The sequence below is a fragment of the Oncorhynchus tshawytscha genome, linkage group LG26 (genome assembly GCF_018296145.1).
Source record: "Oncorhynchus tshawytscha isolate Ot180627B linkage group LG26, Otsh_v2.0, whole genome shotgun sequence".
In the NCBI taxonomy this organism is placed as follows: domain Eukaryota; kingdom Metazoa; phylum Chordata; class Actinopteri; order Salmoniformes; family Salmonidae; genus Oncorhynchus; species Oncorhynchus tshawytscha.
Genome location: NC_056454.1, coordinates 24522425 through 24546965, shown reverse-complemented (window position 1 = coordinate 24546965; position 24541 = coordinate 24522425). Strand labels below are relative to the sequence as shown.

At 43.0% G+C, this 24541-nt stretch overlaps 1 protein-coding gene across 2 annotated transcripts in view; it reads right to left on the bottom strand.

Annotated features, from left to right (window-relative positions):
• Positions 1-24541, bottom strand: part of LOC112225408 (synaptotagmin-like protein 5) — a 68833-nt gene that overhangs the window by 7125 nt on the left and 37167 nt on the right. For both annotated transcript variants that reach the window (XM_024389357.2, XM_024389358.2), the window contains exons 2-9: positions 18110-18525; positions 15913-16128; positions 15397-15639; positions 13183-13344; positions 8391-8508; positions 7914-8058; positions 7094-7191; positions 2424-2519 (exon numbers count right to left, since the gene is read on the bottom strand). In XM_024389357.2, coding sequence (XP_024245125.1) covers positions 2424-2519; positions 7094-7191; positions 7914-8058; positions 8391-8508; positions 13183-13344; positions 15397-15639; positions 15913-16128; positions 18110-18228 — 1197 coding nt within the window. In that variant the 5' untranslated portion in view covers positions 18229-18525. The remainder of the gene's footprint in view (positions 1-2423; positions 2520-7093; positions 7192-7913; positions 8059-8390; positions 8509-13182; positions 13345-15396; positions 15640-15912; positions 16129-18109; positions 18526-24541) is intronic.

The following is a 24541-nucleotide window of genomic DNA, read 5'->3' as shown; positions in this document are numbered from 1 at the left end:
GGTGTCCTTTGACAGCTCTTTGGTCTTGGCCATAGTGGAGTTTGGAGTGTGACTGTTTGAGGTTGTGGACAGGTGTCTTTTATACTGATAACAAGTTCAAACAGGTGCCATTAATACAGGTAATGAGTGGAGGACAGAGGAGCCTCTTAAAGAAGACGTTACAGGTCTGTGAGAGCCAGAAATCTTGCTTGTTTGTAGGTGACCAAATACTTATTTTCCACCATAATTTGCAAATAAATTCATAACAAATCCTACAATGTGATTTTCTGGATTTTTTCCCCCTCATTTTTTCGGTCAAAGTTGAAGTGTACCTATGATGAAAATTACAGGACTCTCTCATCTTTTTATGTGGGAGAACTTGCACAATTGGTGGCTGACTAAATACTTTTTTGCCCCACTGTATATTAAGCCGGTATTGAAAAAAATCAACCAATCGTGTCCTTTATTATCCCGGTGGCAAAATGTGTTATGAGAAAATAAATGTAAATGTTGTGAAGCCAGGCATACATACACTACCGGTCCATAGTTTTAGAACATTACTCGTTCAAGGGTTTTTATTTTTACGATTTTATACATTGTAGAATAATAATGAAGACATGAAAACTATGAAATAACACATGGAATCCTGCACTAAACAAGCAAGTGTTAAACAAATCAAAATATATTTTCTATTTGAGATTCTTCAAATAGCCACCCTTTGCCTTGATGAGAGCTTTGCAAACTCATGGCATTCTCTCAAACAGCTTCACCTGGAATGCTTTTCCAACAGTCTTGAAGGAGCACTTGTTGGCTCTATTTCCTTCACTCTGCGGTCCGACTCATCCTAAATCATCTCAATTTGGTTGAGGTCGGGTGATTGTGGAGGCCAGGTCATCTGACGCAGCACTCCAACACTCTCCTTCTTGGTCAAATAGCCGTACACAGCCTGGAGGTGTGTTGGTTCATTGTCCTGATGAAAAACAAATAATAGTCCCACTAAGCCCAAACCAGATGGGATGGCGTATTGCTGGGATAGCCATGCTGGTTGTAACCTTTATTTAACTAGGCAAGTCAGTTAAGAACAAATTCTTATTTACAATGACAGCCTACTGGGGAACAGTGGGTTAACTGCATTGTTCAGGGGCAGAACGACAGATTTGTACCTTGTCAACTCAGGGATTCAATTCAGCAACCTTTCGGTTATTGGCCCAACGATCTAATCAATGGGCTACCTTGAATTCTAAATCAATCACAGCAAAGCACCCCCACATCATAACACCTCCTCCTCCATGCTTTACGGTGGGAAATACACATGCGGAGATCAACCGTTCAACTATTCTGCGTCTCACAAAGACACAGCGGTTGGAACCAAAAATCTCACATTTGGACTCCAGATCAGAGGACAGATTTCCACCAGTCTAATGTCCATTACTCGTGTTTCTTGGCCCAAGCAAGTCTCTTCTTCTCATAGGTGTCCTTTAGTAGTGGTTTCTTTGCAGCAAGTCGACCATGAAGACCTGATTCACACAGTCTCCTCTGAACAGTTGATGTTGAAATGTGTCTGTTACTTGAACTCTGAAGCATTTACTTGGGCTGCAATTTCTGAGGCTGGTAACTCTACTGAACTTCTCCTCTGCAGCAGAGGTATCTCGGGGTCTTCAATTCCTGTGGCGGTCCTCATGAGAGACAGTTTCATCATAGCAATTGATGGTTTTTGCGACTGCACTTGAAGAAACTTTCAAAGTTCTTGAAATTTCCCAGATTGACTGACCTTCATGTCTTAAAGTAATAATGGACTGTCGTTTCTCTTTGCTTATTTGAGCTGTTCTTGCCATAATATGGACTTGGTCTTTTACGGAATGGGGCGATCTTCTGTATACCCCTTTACCTTGTCACAACACAACTGATTGGTTAAAATGCATTAAGAAGGAAATAAATTCCACAAATTAACTTTTAAGAAGGCACGCCTGTTAATTGAAATACATTATACAAGCTGGTTGAGAGAATGCCAAGAGTGTGCAAAGCTGTCATCAAGGCAAAGGATGGCTATTTGAGGAATGACTCTCAAATTTGATTTGGTTAACACTTCTGTGAGTTCAGACTAATTAGTCATTAGACTAATGGCTCCAACAAGTGCTGTGTCTTTATGTGAGCTCTGCTGTGATGTGTGTTTGTGACACTGCTCTGCTGTTCCCCAGCCCTTGGGCCACTGGCCCTTTGACACTGTTCACACTCATCCCTCTTCTTGGGCCCTTTCTGTGTGTGTGTGTGTGTGTGTGTGTGTGTGTGTGTGTGTGTGTGTGTGTGTGTGTGTGTGTGTGTGTGTGTGTGTGTGTGTGTGTGTGTGTGTGTGTGTGTGTGTGTGTGTGTGTGTGTGTGTGTGCCAGAGAAGGACAGAGTAATTGTTTTGAGTGTTGTGTGTTAGTGATACCGCAGGGTATTACCGTGGACATAGCGTTGCTCACGCGTCGGCTGGTGGCCTTGCTGTGTGCCGACATCAGAGCATCGATGTCCTCGTCTTTCTCAGCATTATTAAACTCCTGTGGAACACATAAACTATCAGAGGAGACATCAGCCCATTAAATCTCCATGTACATTCTCAGTAAGGAGGCCACACAGTGTCAACCTATCGTATCAGTCTGTTTCCAGTGGCAACTTTAAATTCAATCAGACAGGTCAGGACAGAGTGTGTTAATTAGATGACCCACTCATCGCACATGCTGTCTTTGAGATCTTTGCAAGTGTGTGTGTGCGCGTGCGTGTGTGTCCGTGCAGGTGTGTGAGTGTGTGTCCATGCCGTGTGTGAGTGTGTGTACTCACACGTGTAAACAGATCAGACTGTTTATTCAAATGCACACTTACAGTAAATACAGAGGAGTAGTGACTCTAAGCCAGTGGTTAACATCTTTACCTGCTTCACCACACAGCCTTCAGCCCTGCTCCACAGCCCTGCTACTGAGCAGGTGTTGATGTGAGCCTACACTCACTAATTAACTCCTAACTGGACTCCTTATTGAAGCTCATATCTCATTCATACAGTTGTGTTAATCAGACAGACTTGATATGGATAGGATGTATAGATTAGAGCAGGGTTTTCCAAACCCCCCTAGGTGCACGTTTTGGTTTTTGCACTAGCAAAATAACAAACTCATCGTCAAGATTTGACTATTTTAATCAGCTGTGTAGCGCTAGGGCAAAACCCAAAATGTGCACCCAGGGGGTGGATTAGAGGACGTCTGGATTAGAGGACGTCCACTGTACTGTGCTGTGCACTTTCTGTATGGAGCAAATTCTCCAGTGTTAAATCAACACTGTGAGGATTAAATTTAACACTGGTCCAGTGTTTATATGGGTCCACACCTTTGATTGTTAAATTACCACTGTGCTTAGTGCTGACGCTGTTACACTTTGTCAGTGTTAGACTACCCTTTGTCAGTGTTAGGGAATTAACACTTTCAGTGTTATGCAATAGCACCTCATATAGTATTTTAACACTAGGAAGTGTGTACAGTTTGCACCAATGGTGTTATTGCATAACACTGAATATGTTAATTCCCTAACACTGACAAATTATAACAGCGTCAGCAATAAGCACAGTGTTCTTTTAACCCTCAAACGTGTGGGCTCGTATAGACACTGGCCCAGTGTTACATTTAACACTGTCAGAGTCAAAAATAAAATATTCCCAGTTTAGAGCGTTCTTGATTCATTCTTACTTTTTTCCCCCTATGTTTACTGAAACCGGTCATATTCAGCGTGTTGCGCTGTCCTAAATTAGAGTAGACAGCCATAGTGAATTTGCGAACGCAAGAGATATGCTAACTGGACAAAAGTCGTTCAAGTTCTTGCTAGCTAACAAAAAACAACTTTATAAGAGATTTTATTAAAATAGGTTACATTTGACTCAACATTCTGTAACAGTAAGACATTGTTGGCGGAACAGACTGATGCAGTTCAGTGCATGATTAACATAATTCACCAATACATTTCTTGGTAGTTAAACAAATATTGCTTCTAGGTGGTAAATAACAGCTGGCCTGGGACATTGTTTTCTGCCTCCATTCGGGATGCACTGTTTCAGTTTCAATGATTCAATATTTTGGACAAAAACAGACGAATGTAACTAAGGCTGGCAATGTCAACACAATCAAACTAGCAAGGGCAATGATCACAAATCAGCCATAACACGGCTAATAGGCTAGCGTATCTATTTATGTATAAAGCTAAAAACAGATAGCTAGCTAGCTGCTAGGAGGATGCCATGTCATTGGAGAAGTGGGTGAAGGACTGACTTTTCCCCCTCATATTGTTTTTCGGTGGCTATATACAGCTTGAGATGCAGGTCTCATTTGGTTAGCTTGAATGCTGAATATGACCGGTTTCAATAAATGTAGGTAAAGAAAGTAATAGTTCATCACGAACGCTTTAGATAACATGTAACAGCCTAGGGCGATTCTAAAATGGTCAGAGTGAGGTGTTCTCTCATTTGTGTCTGGAAGCACATTGCATGGCTAAAAGTATGTGACAATTGCTCGTCGAACATCTCATTCCAAAATCATTAGCATTAATATGGAGCTGGTCCCCTCTTTGCTGCTATAACAGCCTCCACTCTTCTGGAAAGGCTTTCCACTAGATGTTAGAACATTGCTGCGGGGACTTGCTGCCATTCAGCCACAAGAGCATTAATGAGGTCGGGCACTGTTGGGCGATTAGGCCTGGCTCGCAGTCTGCGTTCCAATTCATCCCAAAGGTGTTCGATGGGGTTGAGGTCAGGGCTCTGTGCAGGCCAGTCATGTTCTTCCACACCAATCTTGACAACCCATTTCTGTATGGACCTCACTTTGTGCACGGAGGCATTGTCATGTTGAAACAGGAAAGGGCCGTCACCAAACTGTTGGCACAAAGTTGGAAGCACAGAATCGTCTAGAATGTCATTGTATGATGTAGCATTAATATTTCTCTTCACTGGAACTAAGGGGCCTAGCCCGAACCATGAAAAACAGCCCCAGACCATTATTCCTCCTCCACTAAACTTTACAGTTGGCACGATGCATTCGGGCAGGTAGTGTTCTCCTGGCATCCGCCAAACCCAGATTTGTCCATCGGAGTGCCAGATGGTGAAGAGTGATTCATCACTCCAGAGAATGTGTTTCCACTGCTCCAGAGTCCAATGGCAGCGAGCTTTACACCACTCCAGCCGACGCTTGGCATTGCGCAAGGTGATCAGCCGTTGTTGCTGCTAGACATTACCACTTCACACTAACAGCACTCACAGTTCACCAGGGCAAAAATTTGACAAACTGACTTGTTGGAAAGGTGGCATCCTAAGACGGTGCCACCTTGAAAGTCACAGCTCTTCAGTAAGGCCATTCTACTGCCAATGTTTGTCTATGGAGGTGCTCGATTTTATACACCTGTCATCAACTGGTGTGTCTGACATGTCCACATACTTTTGTGCATATAGTGTACCATGGCTGTCAGCCAATCAGCATTCAGGGCTTGAACCACCCAGTTTTTAATCCTCATTATACAACGGGTGGGTCTAATCCTGGATGTTTATTGGTTAAAACCGCATTCCAGCCAGTATCTATTCCACAAGTTACCACAGGCTAAATCTATGACATTGAAATGGCTATTTACACTTTTCCATCTCATATATATATATATACACAGTGGGGCCAAAAAGCATTTAGTCAGCCACCAATTGTGCAAGTTCTCCCACTTAAAAAGATGAGAGAGGCCTGTAATTTTCATCATAGGTACACTTCAACTATGACAGACAAAATGAGAAAATAAATCACATTGTAGGATTTTTAATGAATTTATTTGCAAATTATGGTGGAAAATAAGTATTTGGTCAATAACAAAAGTTTCTCAATACTTTGTTATATACTCTTTGTTGGCAATGACAGAGGTCAAGCGTTTTCTGTAAGTCTTCACAAGGTTTTCACACACACTTGCTGGTATTTTGGCCCATTCCTCCATGCAGATCTCTTCTAGAGCAGTGATGTTTTGGGGCTGTTGCTGGGCAACACGGACTTTCAACTCCCTCCAAAGATTTTCTATGGGGTTGAGATCTGGAGACTGGCTAGTCCACTCCAGGACCTTGAAATGCTTCTTACGAAGCCACTCCTTCATTGGAGTTTGGAGTGTGACTGTTTGAGGTTGTGGACAGGTGTCTTTTATACTGATAACAAGTTCAAACAGGTGCCATTAATACAGGTAACGAGTGGAGGACAGAGGAGCCTCTTAAAGAAGAAGTTACAGGTCTGTGAGAGCCAGAAATCTTGCTTGTTTGTAGGTGACCAAATACTTATTTTCCACCATCATTTGCAAATAAATTCATAAAAAATCCTACAATGTGATTTTCTGGATTTTTTTTCTAATTTTGTCTGTCATAGTTGAAGTGTACCTATGATGAAAATTACAGGACTCTCTCATCTTTTTAAGTGGAAGAACTTGCACAATTGGTGGCTGACTAAATACTTTTTCGCTCCACTGTATAGTGTAGCTCTGAATCCACGATATGGCAGAGGTTGAAAAGCCATAAAACATACATTTTCTCAACAACAGGTTATGGTCAATAATATCAAAGGCTGCACTGAAATCTAACAGTACAGCTCCCACAATATCCTTTTATCAATTTATTTCAACCAATCATCAGTCAGTCAGTTTGTTTACAGAGAAATAGCATTGTATTTGGTCAAACACGTTTTTTTCAACAGTTTTCTAAGAGCTGGCAGCAAGCTGATTGGTCTGCTGTTAGAATCAGTAAAGGCCACTTTACCACTCTTGGACAGAATGACGTTGGCTTCCCTCCAGGCCTGAGGGCACATACCTTCCTCTAGACTCAGATTAAAGATATGACAGATAGGAGTGTCTGTCTGTCTGTCTGTCTGTCTGTCTGTCTGTCTGTCTGTCTGTCTGTCTGTCTGTCTGTCTGTCTGTCTGTCTGTCTGTCTGTCTGTCTGTCTGTCTGTCTGTCTGTCTGTCTGTCTGTCTGTCTGTCTGTCTGTCTGTCTGTCTGTCTGTCTGTCTGTCTGTCTGTCTGTCTGTCTGTCTGTCTGTCTGTCTGTCTGTCTGTCTGTCTGTGTCTCTGTCTGTCTGTCTGTACCGGTTCATTGAGCCCAGGGACAGAGTGGCTCCTCAGACTGAGGGCCTCATCACTGGCAGAACCAGGAACAGACAGGTCCACCTCAGAACGACTACGATCTAGAGAGAGAGAGAGATGAGAGGAGGGAGTGACAAGGTATTACCTTCCCACAGTCACACATAGAAACAGTTCTCCTCAGTACTGTCACAGCCATGCTTAATGACACTAATTGGAGTTGTTATGAAATGCTAATATGTGACAGAGCGCCATGTGCTGCTACAACAGCCAGCTGTTACTGGGTGAGATGAGAAAGGTGTCTGAGTAGAGAAAGGGGGAAATAGAGAAAGGGAGGAGAGAGGAAACGTAGAGAGGGAGACAATGAGAAACAAGAAGAGGAGAGTGTGTGTGAGCGTAAAAGAGCAATCGAGAGAGAAAAAGAGGAAGAGAGGAGAGAGAGAGAGAGAAAGAGAGGAGTGAGAGAGCGAGAGAAAGAAGAAGAGAGGAGTGCGAGAGAGAGAGAGAGAGAGAGAGAGAGAGAGAGAGAGAGAGAGAGAGAGAGAGTGAGAGCAACATAAAAGTGCTACAACCCACCCTGACGATCGAAGGACTTGGCTCCAAAGCTCCCAATCTAATAGAACACCTCCTAAACTTCTGAAACACCTCCATAAAAACTATGATATTAAAGGCTTCATCTTCATCATCTTCATGCTCCCCTATCAGATTAAATCTCAGGAAACAAGTAATTGAATTTGTTATCTGGGGTTTGTGAAACAGATTCCTGTCTCTCTCTATAGGTGTTCACATACACACATGGTGAAGGACTGTGTTGTCATGATGATACCTGAAGACACGGAGGCCCTGGAGACAGCGATGGTGGGGGTGGCGGTGCCAGGCTCCATCCTGTCATGCCTGGTGACGGTTTCGGCCATCTTGTCAAACACGCTGTCGCTGGAGTGGAAACTAGCCACGCTCTCTGCTCCGTCCGGCTGCACACACATATACAGACACACACACAGAGGTGTGTTAAAAATCACATGTTCTATGAGCGTGTTTGTGTTTATTTAACAAGTCAGTTAAGAACCAATTCTTATTTATAATGACGGTCTACCCTGGCCAAACCCTAAGCCGGAAGACACTGGGCCAATTGTGCTCCGCCCTATGGGAATCCCAATCATGGCCGGTTGTGATACAGCCTGGAATCAAACCAGGGTCTGTAGTGACGCCTCTAGCACTGAGATGCAGTGCCTTAGACCGCTGCGCCATTCGGGAGCCTATGAGAGCATGAAACTGTGTTATTGTGTGAAGTTGGGTTGCTGACCCTGACCCTCCTGGTCTTGCTGCTGGGTGTAGGGGACCTGTCCCTCTCCAGGGTTTGGGAGCGCAGGTTGTTGGGTACAGTAGGGTACCCTAAGGTCTCCAGAGCCACAGCACTGCCCCTGAGGAAAACACAGAATTACAAACCCTCACATTACACATCATACACACTGGAATAACACACATGAGATTCTGATGATTAGGGTTAGGTTTTGATCAGGGTGTGAACATAAAGCAAAGGTTTAGGTTTGGGTTATGGCTAGGGCTGTGGCGGTCACAACATTTTGTTAGCCGGTGATTGTCAAGCAAATAACTTTTGGTCTCATGGTAATTGACTGTTAATTAACATAAACATATTTAGCATCTCCTGGCTTCCATACATAGCCTACAAGCCACTGATGCAGACCTTTGGAACATCTATTTAAAAAGTCTAATAAATCCATTAAATATAGCCCACACCTTCACAATAAATCCATTATTTATTTTAGACAGGCCTAAAGAAGCATGATATGAATAAAATGTAGTCTCTTTCAGAAGAACAGAATAGCATACTGAGTTGTCCTTATGTTAGGTACTGATCTGGCTATGTCAAATTGCTGTGGGCTACACTAGTTCATTTAGCAGACAAGATTTGCTTAGAATTCTGTGGCATTATTTTATATTATTTCATAGTATGAAGAATACATTTGAACAAACCTGAATAAAATAGAAAGTATATTTTCTCCAAATAATATGAGGAATGTGCACATTCTGTGTTGAGCAATTAAGAAATAGGTACTCCTATATGCTTAATTTAAAGTTAATGTAACTTTAGTTGTTCTACAAACTTGGGCTATATGTTTTGATTTTTAGTACATTGTAAGGCTGCATGATGTAACGAATGATGATTTGAAAAAAAGTAGCTTGAAAGGCATGAGTTCTGCTTAGGCTATCATTCACAATTTGAGAAGCAGTTGATTATGCCTGAAATTTACCAACGGCATCCCCTTTGTGTGGCCGTAATAAACCCTAAATAAATCCATGCCTTTGGCAGCCAACCTCCCTAAAAAAAATCCATGCCTTTGGCAGCCAACCTCCCTGAGTGCTGTGTGATCCAAAGCACCGCTCACTCACAGGCTACAAGTGAAGACAGACACATCAGGGACGCAACTGCGTGCGCCAATATCCAATTCCGAGGTGCATATTGAAGAACTGACCACATTCACTTTGTCAAGAGAAATATAGAGAAATAAAACGTCTCTCTAAGGTCAGGGCGTGACATACGATTATGCATGCAATGTTTTTATTGTGAAAGTGCATTTAGGTGAAAATGATCTTCCCCAAACTTGAAACTCACACGCTGATTATATATGCCAGTTAGGCGCTACACCCCTTGTAAAGCAGATTAATGTGTCCCCGTGATAAACTCTGCAAATTCTATTGACAGAAATCTGATTTTTGAGGTAAGAATAATTATTTTAACAAAATGTCTTTTAGCGATGGCTTTGTAGTTCCATTCACCAAACGTATATCATGTTTATAACCAGTCTGTGTAGAGATATTTGATGCAAGTTAGCAATGCTAAAGTTTTAACATTTAGCTCAAATGGAAGCTAGCTAATGGCTGCAAGGGTCAGGGTTAGTTGTAACAACTTGTGAAAAAATGTTACAACTAACCCTGACTAAAACTGGATGTTTTGGTAAATGTTTTCCTTTACTTTCAGCATGCCTAGAATCATGGAAAAGTAAGACAGACAGGGGAGCAGACCCCTCCTGTCTCAGCCTCCAGTAATTATGCTGCAGTAGTTTGTGTTGGGGGGCTAGGGTCAGTTTGTTATATCTGGAGTACTTCTCCTGTCCTATTCGGTGTCCTGTGTGAATCTAAGTGTGCGTTCTCTAATTCTCTCCTTCTCTCTTTCTTTCTCTCTCTCGGAGGACCTGAGCCCTAGGACCATGCCCCAGGACTACCTGACATGATGACTCCTTGCTGTCCCCAGTCCACCTGGCCGTGCTGCTGCTCCAGTTTCAACTGTTCTGCCTTATTATTATTTGACCATGCTGGTCATTTATGAACATTTGAACATCTTGGCCATGTTCTGTTATAATCTCCACCCGGCACAGCCAGAAGAGGACTGGCCACCCCACATATGCTCTCTCTAATTCTCTCTTTCTTTCTCTCTCTCGGAGGACCTGAGCCCTAGGACCATGCCCCAGGACTACCTGACATGATGACTCCTTGCTGTCCCCAGTCCATCTGACCGTGCTGCTGCTCCAGTTTCAACTGTTCTGCCTTATTATTGTACGACCATGCTGGTCATTTATGAACATTTGAACATCTTGGCCATGTTCTGTTATAATCTCCACCCGGCACAGCCAGAAGAGGACTGGCCACCCCACATAGCCTGGTTCCTCTCTAGGTTTCTTCCTAGGTTTTGGCCTTTCTAGGAAGTTTTTCCTAGCCACCGTGCTTCTACACCTGCATTGCTTGCTGTTTGGGGTTTTAGGCTGGGTTTCTGTACAGCACTTTGAGATATCAGCTGATGTACGAAGGGCTATATAAATACATTTGATTTGATTTGATTTGATTTGAGTACCTCTCCACACTTTGAAAAGAGCATCAAGTGATGTAACAGAGCAGGGGAAATCAATCCGATTGGTTGCAAAGTTGTATGGCATGTGTCATGTGACGCTGTGCAGATTCTGCAGAGAGAAATAGTAGCTACTGGAGAAGGGGTTGAGCGAACTTGTAGGCTTCTGTAGTGCAGACAAAACATTTTTCTACCCTGCCTAAAAGATTGGCAAGAAGCAAGCCGAAACAAACCACACTGAACAACAACACATTTTTGACTGCCTTCATGACATGTGAACAACGGTGTGGAGGTAATACTTACTGACTTTATTGTCCCCATGGGGAAATTTTGTTGCAGTGTCATGTACACATTTAAAGTGGCATTTAAATACAAAACAAAATTGACAATACAACTTTCATACCAATAAAAGAAATAAAACATTTTTTAAAGACTGGCCTGCTGGCCTTACGGAGTCAATAGGAACATTAGCCCGAGCTATTTAGGAGGGATATCACATCTGGCACGAATGATTGTCTCGTTCTGTTTTTCCTGCTGAGGGGTGCCCTATACCTGCGCCCAGAGGGAAGTAGTTCAAATTCCAGGTACAGGGGGTTGCTTGGGTCTAAAATGATTTTGTGAGCCTTGCGGAGGGCCCTGACCTTAAAGATATCATCCAGGCCTGTCCGTTTGACTCCAAGTACCTTGCTTGCTGTGGTGATAATCCTCACCATATTTCTCTGGCTGACAGTGGCATTGCCAAACCAACAAACAATACAAAAAGTTAAAATACTCTCAATGAAAGATTTGTAAAACAGAGTCAGTATAGTACAATTAACATTACAAGATCCCAGCTTTTTGAGAAAGTACAGTCTCTGACTCTTTTCTTTAGATCAGGTCTGTGCATTTACTCCTCTGAAGCTTATTGTCCAAGAGGACAACCATATATTTTTATTCCTCTACAATGTCTATATTCTGACCTATGATAGATGTTGCAGAGGTAGGTGTTGTACACTTCCTGAAGTCTGTGCACATCTCTTTGGTCTTAGCTACAATGCTGTTAGTCACCGCAACAGCCCTAGTTATGGCTAGGGTTACTGCTGTAAGTACAATGTATTAGGGTTAGAGTTAGGGAAGGGGTAAGGGTTAAGATTAGAGCTAGGGTTATTGATATAATTACAATGTAATGTAGTTTACGAAAGTTCAATCAGGATGGCGGGTCTGAATGCTCGTTTAACTTCATCCAGTCAGCATAACAATTAACTTTGTTTACTATTTTACGGGCATAGTGGGAATGACGACAAACGTATCATCATCAGCGTAGTGTCTTTTCTTCTCCGCTTTCCTATTAGCCCTGTTGAAATGCCATTCACCTATTTACCTAATAACCTATAAGCATGACAAAATATTGCTCATTCCTCATGCTTGCTGTTTAACCTATGGGCTCCCTCTGGCAATTATCACATTCCTCTCTCTCAACCAATGGGAGAAGGGTGCAATTAGGGGCCTTTTCTGATAAAGGCGTTCCTTGATATCAAGCTACACCCATTGATGCTCGCCATTGGTCTGTGGCCTTTCTTTTGCATTGGGGACAACAGCTGTAGCATTGTAGCTGAGCCTAACCCTTTTCTTAACCTCAGTCTCCTAACCTGCGAAGCAAATTCACCTAACCTGCTACGTTAATTATCCTAACCTGCTATGTAAACAATTTCTGTGTCGAAAAACCATCAGTCTTATAACACCGAAACTGACCATTGACGGGTATCAATGGCCTTTTCCTGATATCAGGGAACACCCACATCAAGAAACACCCCGAACTGCGTTCTGAAATTACACCATATTCACCAATGGGCGTAAATCGTATTTATTTAAGTGAACTACCTATCACATTATCTGGCACCGAGGATCTTCCCACGGAGACGAGGCCATTCCCAAAATGATTTAATAAATTGTCATATTGCATTCCATCTTTGTTGTCCATTCACTTAAGCCTGTGCTCAATTGAATTACCATTCAGGGTTAGTACTTTCAATTTAACCAGTGGTCATCAATCATCTAGTCACAGCCAATCTCTACAGCTTTAGTTATTGCCTAAAACAGGTGTGCTGCTTTCACCTATCCTGTGACTTCAATTGAGCGTAAATGAAGGAGATGCTGACAATGGAGATGTGCCCAGTGTGTGCCGGTGTATGTGACAATAAAACCTTTTAAAACATTTTTTACTTGTATGGGTTTGGTGGTTTAGTCTCACCTGTGTGAGTGAGGTGTGGAGCGGGTTGTGGAGCGTGGTGCAGACCGGGCGCTGCGTACGCTGCATGGGTCTGTGTCGGGAACAGGAGGGGACACGCTACCACTGTCCGCCTCGTTTTCTGGCTTCAGGCTGGGACGGCTGCCCCTCTTTTCCATCCGCATCCTGGGATTCAACACACAGCTGTTCATTTTACACATCAGCCTGTGGTGTGTGTGATACATCAGTGTGTGTGTGTGTGCACGCGTGTGTGTCGCAGGGTTGGGTACACTCTTAGAAAAAAGGGTTCTTAAGCTGTCCCCATAGGATAACTCTTTTTGGTTTCAGATTTAACATGGAACGAAAAAGGATTCTTCCAAAGGGTTTTTTATTTTTATATTTTTATTTCACCTTTATTTAACCAGGTAGGCTAGTTGAACAAGTTCTCATTTGCAACTGCGACCTGGCCAAGATAGAGCATAGCAATTCGACACATACAATAACAGAGTTACACATGTAATAAACAAAACACAGTCAATAATACAGTAGAACAAAAGTCTATATCCAGTGAGTGCAAATGAGGTAAGATAAGGGAGTTAGGCAATAAATAGGCCATGGTGGCGACGTAATTACAATATAGCAATTAAAACACTGGAATGGTAATGTTCAAGTAGAGATACTGGGGTGCAAAGGAGCAAGATAAATAAATAAATACACTATGGGGATGAGGTAGGTAGATAGATGGGCTGTTTACAGATGAGCTGTTTACAGGTGCAGTGATCTGTGAGCTGCTCTGACAGCTGGTGCTTAAAGCTAGTGAGGGAGATGTGAGTCTCCAGCTTCAGAGATTTTTGCAGTTTGTTCCATTCATTGGCAGGGTAGCCTAGTGGTTATAGTGTTGGACCAGAAGGTTGCAAGTTCAAACCCCCGAGCTGACAAGGTACAAATCTGTCGTTCTGCCCCTGAACAGGCAGTTAACCCACTGTTCCTAGGCCATCATTGAAAATAAGAATTTGTTCTTAACTGACTTGCCTGGTTAAATAAAGGTAAAAGGATCGGTAGGATGGTCAGTTTTACGAGGGTATGTTTGGCAGCATGAGTGAAGGATGCTTTGTTGCGATAAAGGAAGCCAAGTCTAGATTTAATTTTGGATTGGAGATACTTAATGTGAGTCTGGAAGGAGAGTTTACAGTCTAACCAGACACCTAGGTATTTGTAGTTGTCCACATATTCTAAGTCGGAGCCGTCCAGAGTAGTGATGCTGGACGGGTGAGCTGATGCGGTCAGTGATCGGTTGAATAGCATACATTTCGTTTTACTTGCATTTAAGAGCATTTGGAGGCCACAGAAGGAGGGTTGTATGGCATTGAAGCTTGTCTGGAGGTTAGTTAACACAGTGTCCAAAAAGGGGCCAGAATGGTGTCGTCTGCATAGAGGTGGATCAGAGAATCACCAGCAGCAAGAGCAACATCATTGATGTATACAGAGAAGAGTCGGCCCGAGGACTGAACCCTGTGGCACCCCCATAGAGACTGCCAGAGGTCCGGACAACAGGCCCTCCGATTTGCCACACTGAACTCTATCAGAGAAGTAGTTGGTGAACCAGGCGAGGCAATCATTTGAGAAACCAAGGCTGTCGAGTTTGCCAATAAGAATGTGGTGATTGACAGAGTCAAAAGCCTTGGCCAGGTCGATGAATGCGGCTGCACAGTAATGTCTCTTATCGATTGCGGTTACGATGTCTTTTAGGACCTTGAGCGTGGCTGAGGTGCACCCATGACCAGCTCTGAAACTAGATTGCATAGCGGAGAAGGTACAGTGGGATTCGAAATGGTCGGTAATCAGATTACACAAATTACGTAATCATTACGTAATCAGATTAGACAAATTAAGTAGCTGTAATCAGCCCAGATGCTGAATACATTTTGGATTACTTAATCAAATATCAATATGATAATGTGATAAATATTTGTCTCATTGAGAATATTTGTCTCATTGTTGAGTGGCCAGTGGGCCAGGTGTGTCCTGGAAGCCTACTAACCCAACCAGTCAGAATGCAATGGGAAACGCATTCTCTGATGTTGGACCATTCTCCACCTGCCTGTGTCGTGGACTAGTCATCGTATTAAATCTGTGCAGTGATCTTCTCCTGCGTCATTGGCAATTTAATCAATCTGTCATTTGCAACTTGAATTAATCCAGCTCAAACGTGTGTGTGTGTGTGTGTGTGTTTCTCACCCTTTCCCTTTCCTCTTGGCACCATCCACCAGGTTCCGTATGGCGCTTCTTCCTGATTTGGACGTGTCAGGCCTCTCAGGTGTGTGGATTGTGTCGCCTGGTGGAGGAGACTTCCTGTGGGGGCTTCCAGCAGGGCTGCTCATGATAGACTGTTTGACAACGTCACTGCTGAGCACCGCACCCTGGTCAAACCGCTTGGACCGCTCCTCCAGGAACCACTCCCCGGTCACTACCTTCAGCTCTCTGTCAACCAGAGACACCATCAGACAAGAACCACTGACCTCTGACCCCTGTACAATAAACTAACCTCCCAACTTTAACCCTGGCTTTAACCGTCTCTAAAGGTGATGTCAAATTGCCCTGAAAAGGATGTCACAGAGCAAATGAAGACAAATGCAGAGTGAATAAAAACAAATAGGAGGCATCTGTCGCTCATAAAAAAACCTCACACACTCACACAAAGCCATAACTGTTACTCGTGCTAAACCATGGCCTGATGCCTTTGCCCAGACTCACGAGACTTTGGAGCAGATGGAGCACTTCCACTGCTTTCCTTTAGGGGGCATTACGCGGCAGTCACTGCAGACACGCTGTAGGCACTCCTCACAGAGCTCCCCACGGTCAAAGATCAGGCCCAGGCCCTTTAGGCAGCGGGCACATTGACGCTCCCCAACCTCCTGGGGGCAGCGTGAACCCTTACGCCTGATCTCCACCAGCTCATTCTTCAGCTTCCTACAACAGGGAGAAACAGAGGAAGAACACTTAAGTTTGTCATTGTCACTAATGATTATGACCATGATTGTAGTAGTTGTGATGTTGTGGTCGTATTGTGATTGTAGCGGTACGAAAAATTATGATTACAATTTTGAAAATAATCATCAGTGGCGACCCGTCATTCAGGACACGTGAGCCCCACCTGTTTTAGCTGGAAAAAAATACCAAAAAATATTTATATAATTTTTTGTTGTTACCTGTTTTGCATTAATACGTGTCACATATAATTTACATTAGAAATGCCCATCCAAAAAGGCTCAAGGTCATTGGCCACAGATAAAATGAAGTCAAATCATGTAATATCTACCGTAGCTTTGATTGGACTGGTCATGTCAACATCATACTTTCAAAATCTTAGTTAGTAAGCTAGACAAGCAGTCATCATCATGAATCAAGTCGACAATGTACTGGCAAATCCTTTTCAATCCTTGTCACATGAAGAGAAATTATAGATAAAATGTATCTTTGCTCATCGGCCATTGGACATAAACATTACACAAATTGGAAATCTCAAATTCAACTGAGTGGTTTGGAAGGAATCAGTGGCTAACTGCAAGCATTGCAATGCAATCACTAGCCTGTTATTCAGTGGAGAGGGTGTGTGGTTCACGTCTGGGTTTAAGGGTGTCTTTTCCAAGCTTAAAAGGATAAACATTCACATGTAACATGGGCCAGAAAAGGTTGAATACATTGGCCATGATGTCAATCCAGCATGACTTCTGCAGCGTTCAAAACAACCTGAAACTCTGAACTGGGAAATCTCAGACTTCAGTGAGTTCAAGACAACTGGGAACTCAGGAAAAAACTAGCTCCGACTGGAAAAATATGTTTTGAACTGTCATCCAACTCGGAATTCCATGTCGGGAACTTAGGCCTCATTCTAGAGAGCCGACCTGAAGAACAAAGTTCCCAGTTGTTATGAAAGCACCATAAATCCAGAGAATGTCAGACTTTGATGACCAAGTTTGATGACAAACTTTGCCCACAAGAAGGAACACCGTGCCACATTCCTGTTTAAGTGAGCACAGCAGAACAAGGTCCAAAAATGTATTGTACACTGCTGCATAAATTATATAATATACAAGGGAGATAAGTATACCGTAGCTAAGAAAGTAATACTAAATATATGTTGTGTAGTAAGCTGTTAGTAGCCCATGTGCCTCACCCTAATAATTTGGTCCCTTTCCCCCTCATAACTTAGCCTACTGTTCTGACTTGGTGGTGCACATTTTAGAGAAATGTCATCAAATATTGTAAGAGCTTTCATTGTCTGCTTATATGCCCTCTTTATTTATAATATGGTTCTGACTTGGTGTACAGGGAGAATACTGTAAGAACAGCTCATGTTCTGAATTCTGTTGCTGTACATTTCAAAAGTGCTGAACAAATAGTTATATTGACTATGTCCGTCTTAGCTCGCTCATTAATGTCTTGATCGAAATTACGGATAGCCTCTTATCCGCTCATTGTTCCTTTATGCCATAGTTTGTACATCTCAATTGTCAGTAGAAACCACATTTGTTTAAGCAAGTCAGCCATATCAGCTATGTTTTTTAAAAAGGCAATAAGTGAGGCTGAATGAACTGTTTCGCTGGCAGACCAGGTTCCGCTGATTGCCAGGTGTAGCAGTTGTAAGGATTCACTCCAAGGTGCTGAAAAGAAAGCTCTGCTGTTGGGACATCTTTAGGTAGGCCCTAACAGTTTGTTGTCCCCGTTTGTCCCCGTTATAGTGCAATTAATGTATTGTTTAATGTTGTGTTGTGTAGTGGCTTTGCTGGCATGCATAAAAAAATAAATAACTGAGTAAGGCCACATCAAGACTTACATGCTAAAATTGCTACTGATCAACATCTTCATCAAGGAAGGTGTAGTAGTAGATGTATTGTTGTAGTGTAGTGTATCGTATAATTATGATAATGATGACTTATTCTACCCTCACCGTATCCTCTTCTCCTCTCTCTTCCTCAGTTTCTCGTCCTTCTGCAGGACACTGAGGATCATCTCTCTCTCATGCTCCAGCAGGAACGAGAGGTTCAGCTCCTCAGCACTCTTCTCCATTGGTCCGTCACTCTCGAAACCAGCCAATCAGAGAAGCCGAGGCGATGCAGGAAGAGTGGTCACATGCAGGGCGTTCCGAGTGCAGCTACATGACCTCGCTGAGTGTTCCGTTAAGATTCCGTTAACGTTTTGTTAGCATTATCATGGTTTCTATGTGTGAAGCAAGACGTTCTCCACGTTCCCCGAGGTTTCTCTGTGATCTTCTCCTTATCTTGTTTCTCGCTAGCGTCTAATACAAACCTCGAATCACACAGCAGTTACTCTATCCCCAGAGACTTGTCCACAGCCATTCTGATCCTGTGCAAAACACAACACAGCACAAACTGTTGTTAGGGAATATCTCTGAAGTGAGAGACTGTGGCTGACCCTTGATGTTAAGAGTCTGGTCTCACTTCCTATTGAGCTCATAGTTCATCTGCTGGTCTAATCACATTGCCACAGTGTTGAAGCTCTTATGAACAGACAGTTGATGTTGATTGTCAGCAGGATTACCATAATAACTTCTACAGTCTGACAGCCCCTGACCATCCCCACATCACCCAGTCAGTCCATGCCTCACACCTCGGGCTTATCACACCATCACCTTAATACAGCGATCACGCTATACCAGTTAAACTTATCAAATCACCTGCCAAATAAGTCTAATAGTGGCTTATACTCATTTAAGACGGCCCTAATGGCTACACACATGCATTCAAGCCCCCATGCACGCACGCACACACACGCACAAAGTGTTAATTTGCGTGCACCTGTCCTCTCCACTGATAATAAGTCCACTGGGTACTTGGCGTTCAGCGACGGTGCAAATGTCAGCCCATCCCCCTGTTGCAGTGCACCATGGGAATGCTAACTGGCTCATTACTGCATGCCACTGTCAACACTGAGTCCTGCTGTTATTTCAAAGACACACACACACACACACACACACAGAGGATGGTATTCTTTGATTGGTTCTAAAAGCAAAAGTATTCCGATGTTTTTGTCTATACAGCAGCTGTGCTATCTGTGTTGAGTCTGTAGTTGAGAAGAAACTGATTGCCTTTCCCAATTCGTTTCAGCAACATTCATCATACGTTTGTTGTCTAATCTATATGCACCCTCTATCCTGCTGGGGGGAGATAGATACGGAAAGGAATACGGTATAATGATTTTGTTTCAAATCTCACGTTTTGATCGTTCTCTGAATTACAACGGAGAATAATTGTGACTGAAGTGTCATAGGTTTATCCTCTAATGATTCTGCTTTTCAAGGGCAGATGTTCTTCTTTTAAGTGGCTGACAGAGAGAGATGGAGAAGGTGATGGAGGAATAAAATAATACAGGACAGACGGGTCAGAGAAGAGGAGGAAGGACTGAGGGTGAAAAAGACGGTGAAATTGATGTAGATAGAAGTGGAGGAATTAATCAGGGGGCAGACCGACTGAAAGGAGGGTGGGAGAGGGGAAAGATGGAGGAGAGATAACATGGGGAATAAAAAGGAATTAATCAGGGGGCAGACAGACTGAAAGGAGGGTGGGAGAGGGGAAAGATGGAGGAGAGATAACATGGGGAATAAAGAGGAATTAATCAGGGGGCAGACAGACTGAAAGGAGGGTGGGAGAGGGGAAAGATGGAGGAGAGATAACATGGGGAATAAAAAGGAATTAATCAGGGGCAGACAGACTGAAAGGAGGGTGGGAGAGGGGAAAGATGGAGGAGAGATAACATGGGGAATAAAAAGGAATTAATCAGGGGGCAGACAGACTGAAAGGAGGGTGGGAGAGGGGAAAGATGGAGGAGAGATAACATGGGGAATAAAAAAACAGAAACCAAGGACAGAGTGAGAGAATGGAAGACAACAAACAAGAGAGAGAGAGAAGTTGCAAAACGTAGAATGTCTTCTGTCTCTGCCAACTAGAGGGGTGTGAACAATTTGCGTCATGAACAGTTCTTGTGCCCATAGAAATAGACGTGGCACGTACGTAGGATGTTCCCCAATGCTGGAAGGGGCATCTGAGGGAAAAAGTTTAGGAACCCCTGCAATAAAGAACATTTCTTAATATGAAATGTTCTTTTGTAGATCCTTTTAATGAACCATAGAGTTTTTTTTATTCTGGTCAGCCATATTATATTGTTCAAATTCTATAGGTATTACTATTGCATTAATTGAAACGTTTAATCAAGTGAGCTACCTCTGGAACAGCTGGGGGTTCCCAAGAAGAGAATTACAAACCACTGAGTGATTTAGTCAACCATTCTCAATTAACACAAAGTCTTTCACAAGACACTGTCACTGGCCATAGTCATATATTACATGACATAATATAACACAACACATTAGATAAACTGGAATGGCACTCTCACTCACAGTTGCATTAAAAAGATAAAATCAAATTGTGAGTGTATGTACACTATATTGCCAAAGGTATGTGGACACATTGCTCGTCGAAAATCATGGGCATTAATATGGAGTATGTTCCCCCTTTGCTGCTATATCAACATCCACTCCTCTGGGAAGGCTTTCCACTAGATGTTGGAACATTGCTGGGGACTTGCTTCCATTCATATCTCTATCTTAAACTGACTGATTTTTATGGGAAATGTTTCAATATGGTAATTAGATTTATGCGGGGGTGCGGACAATGACTTCAGGGTGTTTTACGGGCCTGCCTGCTCTGCCCGGGGGAAGAAGGGGGGAGCAGATGGGCTGAGAATGGAGAGGAGAAAAAACACAAGGAAATCAAGATAGCAGTGGCAGCTGTACAAATAACTAATCCAAAGGGTTTGCCTTCTCAAACACAGCAGAAAGCTAACACAATACGATGCCCCATCACCTTATTAATTCAGCCACTTAGATAGCAAGTTAAATTTAGAATTCTGCGTCTTTCTCGCAAAAAAAATATTAAATGCAGAAATAGCTTGCAGCGTTTTGTAAACGCAGATCTAATATGCTTCTTATTGTAATTTCTGCTTGGCATCAGACAAATGTTGTGCTTCAGTTGCACTTCTAAACCCGGATTGACAATTCACGAACAGGCATTCTGGCATTCTCCAGCAGGTATGTCTCTCTGGTCACCCCCAAAACCAATTCTTTCTTTGGCCGCTTCTCCTTCCAGTTCTCTGCTGCCAATGACTGGAACGAACTACAAAAATCTCTGAAACTGGAAACACTTATCTCACTCACTAGCTTTCAGCACCAGCTGTCAGAGCAGCTCACAGATTACTGCACCTGTACATAGCCCATCTATAATTTAGCCCAAACAACTACCTCTTTCCCTACTGTATTTATTTATTTATTTATTTATTTTGCTCCTTTGCACCCCATTTTATTTCTACTTTGCACATTCTTCCACTACAAATCTACCATTCCAGTGTTTTACTTGCTATATTGTATTTACTTTGCCACCATGGCCTTTTTTTGCCTTTACCTCCCTTATCTCACCTCATTTGCTCACATCGTATATAGACTTGTTTCTACTGTATTATTAACTGTATGTTTGTTTTACTCCATGTGTAACTCTGTGTTGTTGTATGTGTCGAACTGCTTTGCTTTATCTTGGCCAGGTCGCCTACCTGGTTAAATAAAGTGAAATAAATAAATCAAAATACAATTCTATCAGCAGACAGCGCTCTGACTGATGTCTAGCTACTTTTCTCCGGTACTTTTCTCAGGTGTAGCCAGCCTATTTTTCTCTGGTAAAATGTAAGATTCAATTACGTAAAACCCAAATGCGAACCCTTTCAATACACAGCTGGACTCACCTGCTCCCGCTTTCTCCTGTTGTGCTGTTTAAAAACAAACACGGGACTGGCTTAACTGTTCTGGGTAACTACATAAACTTCATAATGTGAAATAATGAGACGGTGAAATAAAGACCGCAATTTGCTTTATCTCCTAACGTATGTTGACTGCAGGTATTCACTTCAAAAACAGCTACAAATGTTTAAATATACTGAAAAACTTCAAAGAAATTCTTTCAACGGTACTGACGCTTTTGAAAAACCATCACGTGGCTATTTCCAAATACCTTGGCATACGGTATATACCGTATAGGTATACCGCCAAAGCCTACATAGAACCATCACCTTCCTAAAGCACCCTTGAGGAACCCACATTTTTTTGTGTGCAATGAAGACGCACAGCCACCTCCAGCAGATGTGTCTCAGCCCAGACACCGAGGTGCTTGTGATCAGCATATCAAGTGGCACTGCGCTGCTCCTCCACAACAACTGATGGATGAATCAATAGTCTGACACTAAATGGCTGTTTGGTTGAGCGACAGACACTGAACATCAACGAGGTTTACCTTTGGTGTGAGTCGATCTAAGAATCCAACAGTACAATGAACTGAAGCATTTCTCCTGGATTCTGAGGACACACACTTCACAGTGTACACCATGAGTTAGCATATCATGCTTCACTTGTGGGGAATTCTTTGAGTTACTCAGAAATGTTTTCCGCCAAGATTAGATCTGCAATGTCTTGTGTATTTAAACATGTGTGTGCAATGTATTCCAACTTTGTGAGATGAAGGGTGTGTATGGATGAGTGAGAGTGTGTGTGTGTGTGTGTGTATGTTTGTGTGTATGTATGTGTGTGTGTGTATGTGCACCAGTGTGTGTGCAGTCTGTGCACCCTCTTATACGGCAGGACTTATGGCACAGTGCCTTTGTTTCTCTCTGACTTAGGGGGAAGCCAAGCAAATATAGTTAAGCAATAAGGCCCGAGGGTGTGTGGTATATGGCCAATGTACTGCTGCTAAGGGCTGTTCTTAAGCACAATGCAACGTGGAGTGCCTGGATACAGCCCTTAACCGTGGCACATTGGCCATATACCACAAACTCCCGAGGTGCCTTATTTCTAACGTAATTAAAATAAATGTTTTGTCATACACGGGGTATACGGTCTGATATACAGTACACTACCAAAAGTATCTGGACACCTGCTCGTCGAACATCTCATTCCAAAATTATGGGCATTAATATGGAGTTGGTTCCCCCTTTGATGCTGTAACAACTTCCGCTCTTCTGGTAAGGCTTTCCACTAGATGTTGGAACATTGCTGCGGAGACTTGCTTCCATTCAGCCACAAGAGCATTAGTGAGGTCGGACACTGATGTTGGGCGATTAGGCCTGGCTCACAGTCAGCATTTCAATTCATCCCAAAGGTGTTCGATGGGGTTGAGGTCAGGGCTCTGTGCAGGCCAGTCAAGTTCTTCCACACCGATCTCAACAACCTTTCTGTACGGACCTCGCTTTGTGCACGGGGGCATTGTCATGCTGAAACAGGAAAGGGCCTTCACCAAACTGTTGCCACAAAGTTGGGAGCACAGAATTGTCTAGAATGTCATTGTATGCTGTAGCGTTAAGATTTCCCTTCAATGGAACTGGCGCATGAGAAGAAGGCAGACGTTTTACGTGTCCCCAACTGATTGTGTTTTTTGGTTCGTTTATTTGCGTTGTTTGTAACTTATTTTATACTTGTTTTGTACATATTGTTGCCGCTACCATCTATTAGGGCCTTAAATGACTTCTGGACATCAGGACTGCAATTACTCACCACGGACTGGCAGAATCCTTTTTTTTCTTTTAATGAGTCTGATGAGCCCGATGCGAATGATATACTGCTTTCTCGGTAACAGGCCAAGATCCCCGTGATTTGCGTGAAGAGGAGACGGAGAAAAAGGGTCCAGAGGGCAGGCTGCCTTCTGAGGATTTTAGGCGATCGAATAAACCCCCACTTCCTTACATTCTGCTTGCAAACATGTAATCTTTGGAGAATAAAATTGATGATCTACACGCAAGATTAAACTACCAACGGGACATTCAAAACTAGAATATCTTATGCTTCACGGAATCGTGGCTGAATGACGACACCATCAACATACAGCTTACAGGTTATTTGGTGTACCGGCAGGATAGAACAGCGGCGTCTGTTAAGACGAGGTGTGGCGGACTATGTATTTTTGTAAATAACAGCTGGTGCACGATATCTAAGGAAGTCTCGAGCTATTGTTCGCCTGAGGTAGAGTATCTCATGATAAGCATTGAATTAGCTGTGTTCCGCCATAAGCAAACAAGAAAACGCTTACCCAGAGGTGGCACTCCTAATAGCCGGGGACTTTAATGCAGAGAAACTTAAAACCGTTTTACCAAATTTCTATCCGCATGTTAAATGTGCAACCAGAGGGAGAAAAAAACTCTGGACCACCACATTTACTCCACACACAGAGACGCATACAAAGCTCTGCCTCGCCCTCCATTTGGCAAATCTGACCATAATTCTATCCTCCTGATTCCTGCTTATAAGCAAAAATTAAAGCAGGAGGCACCC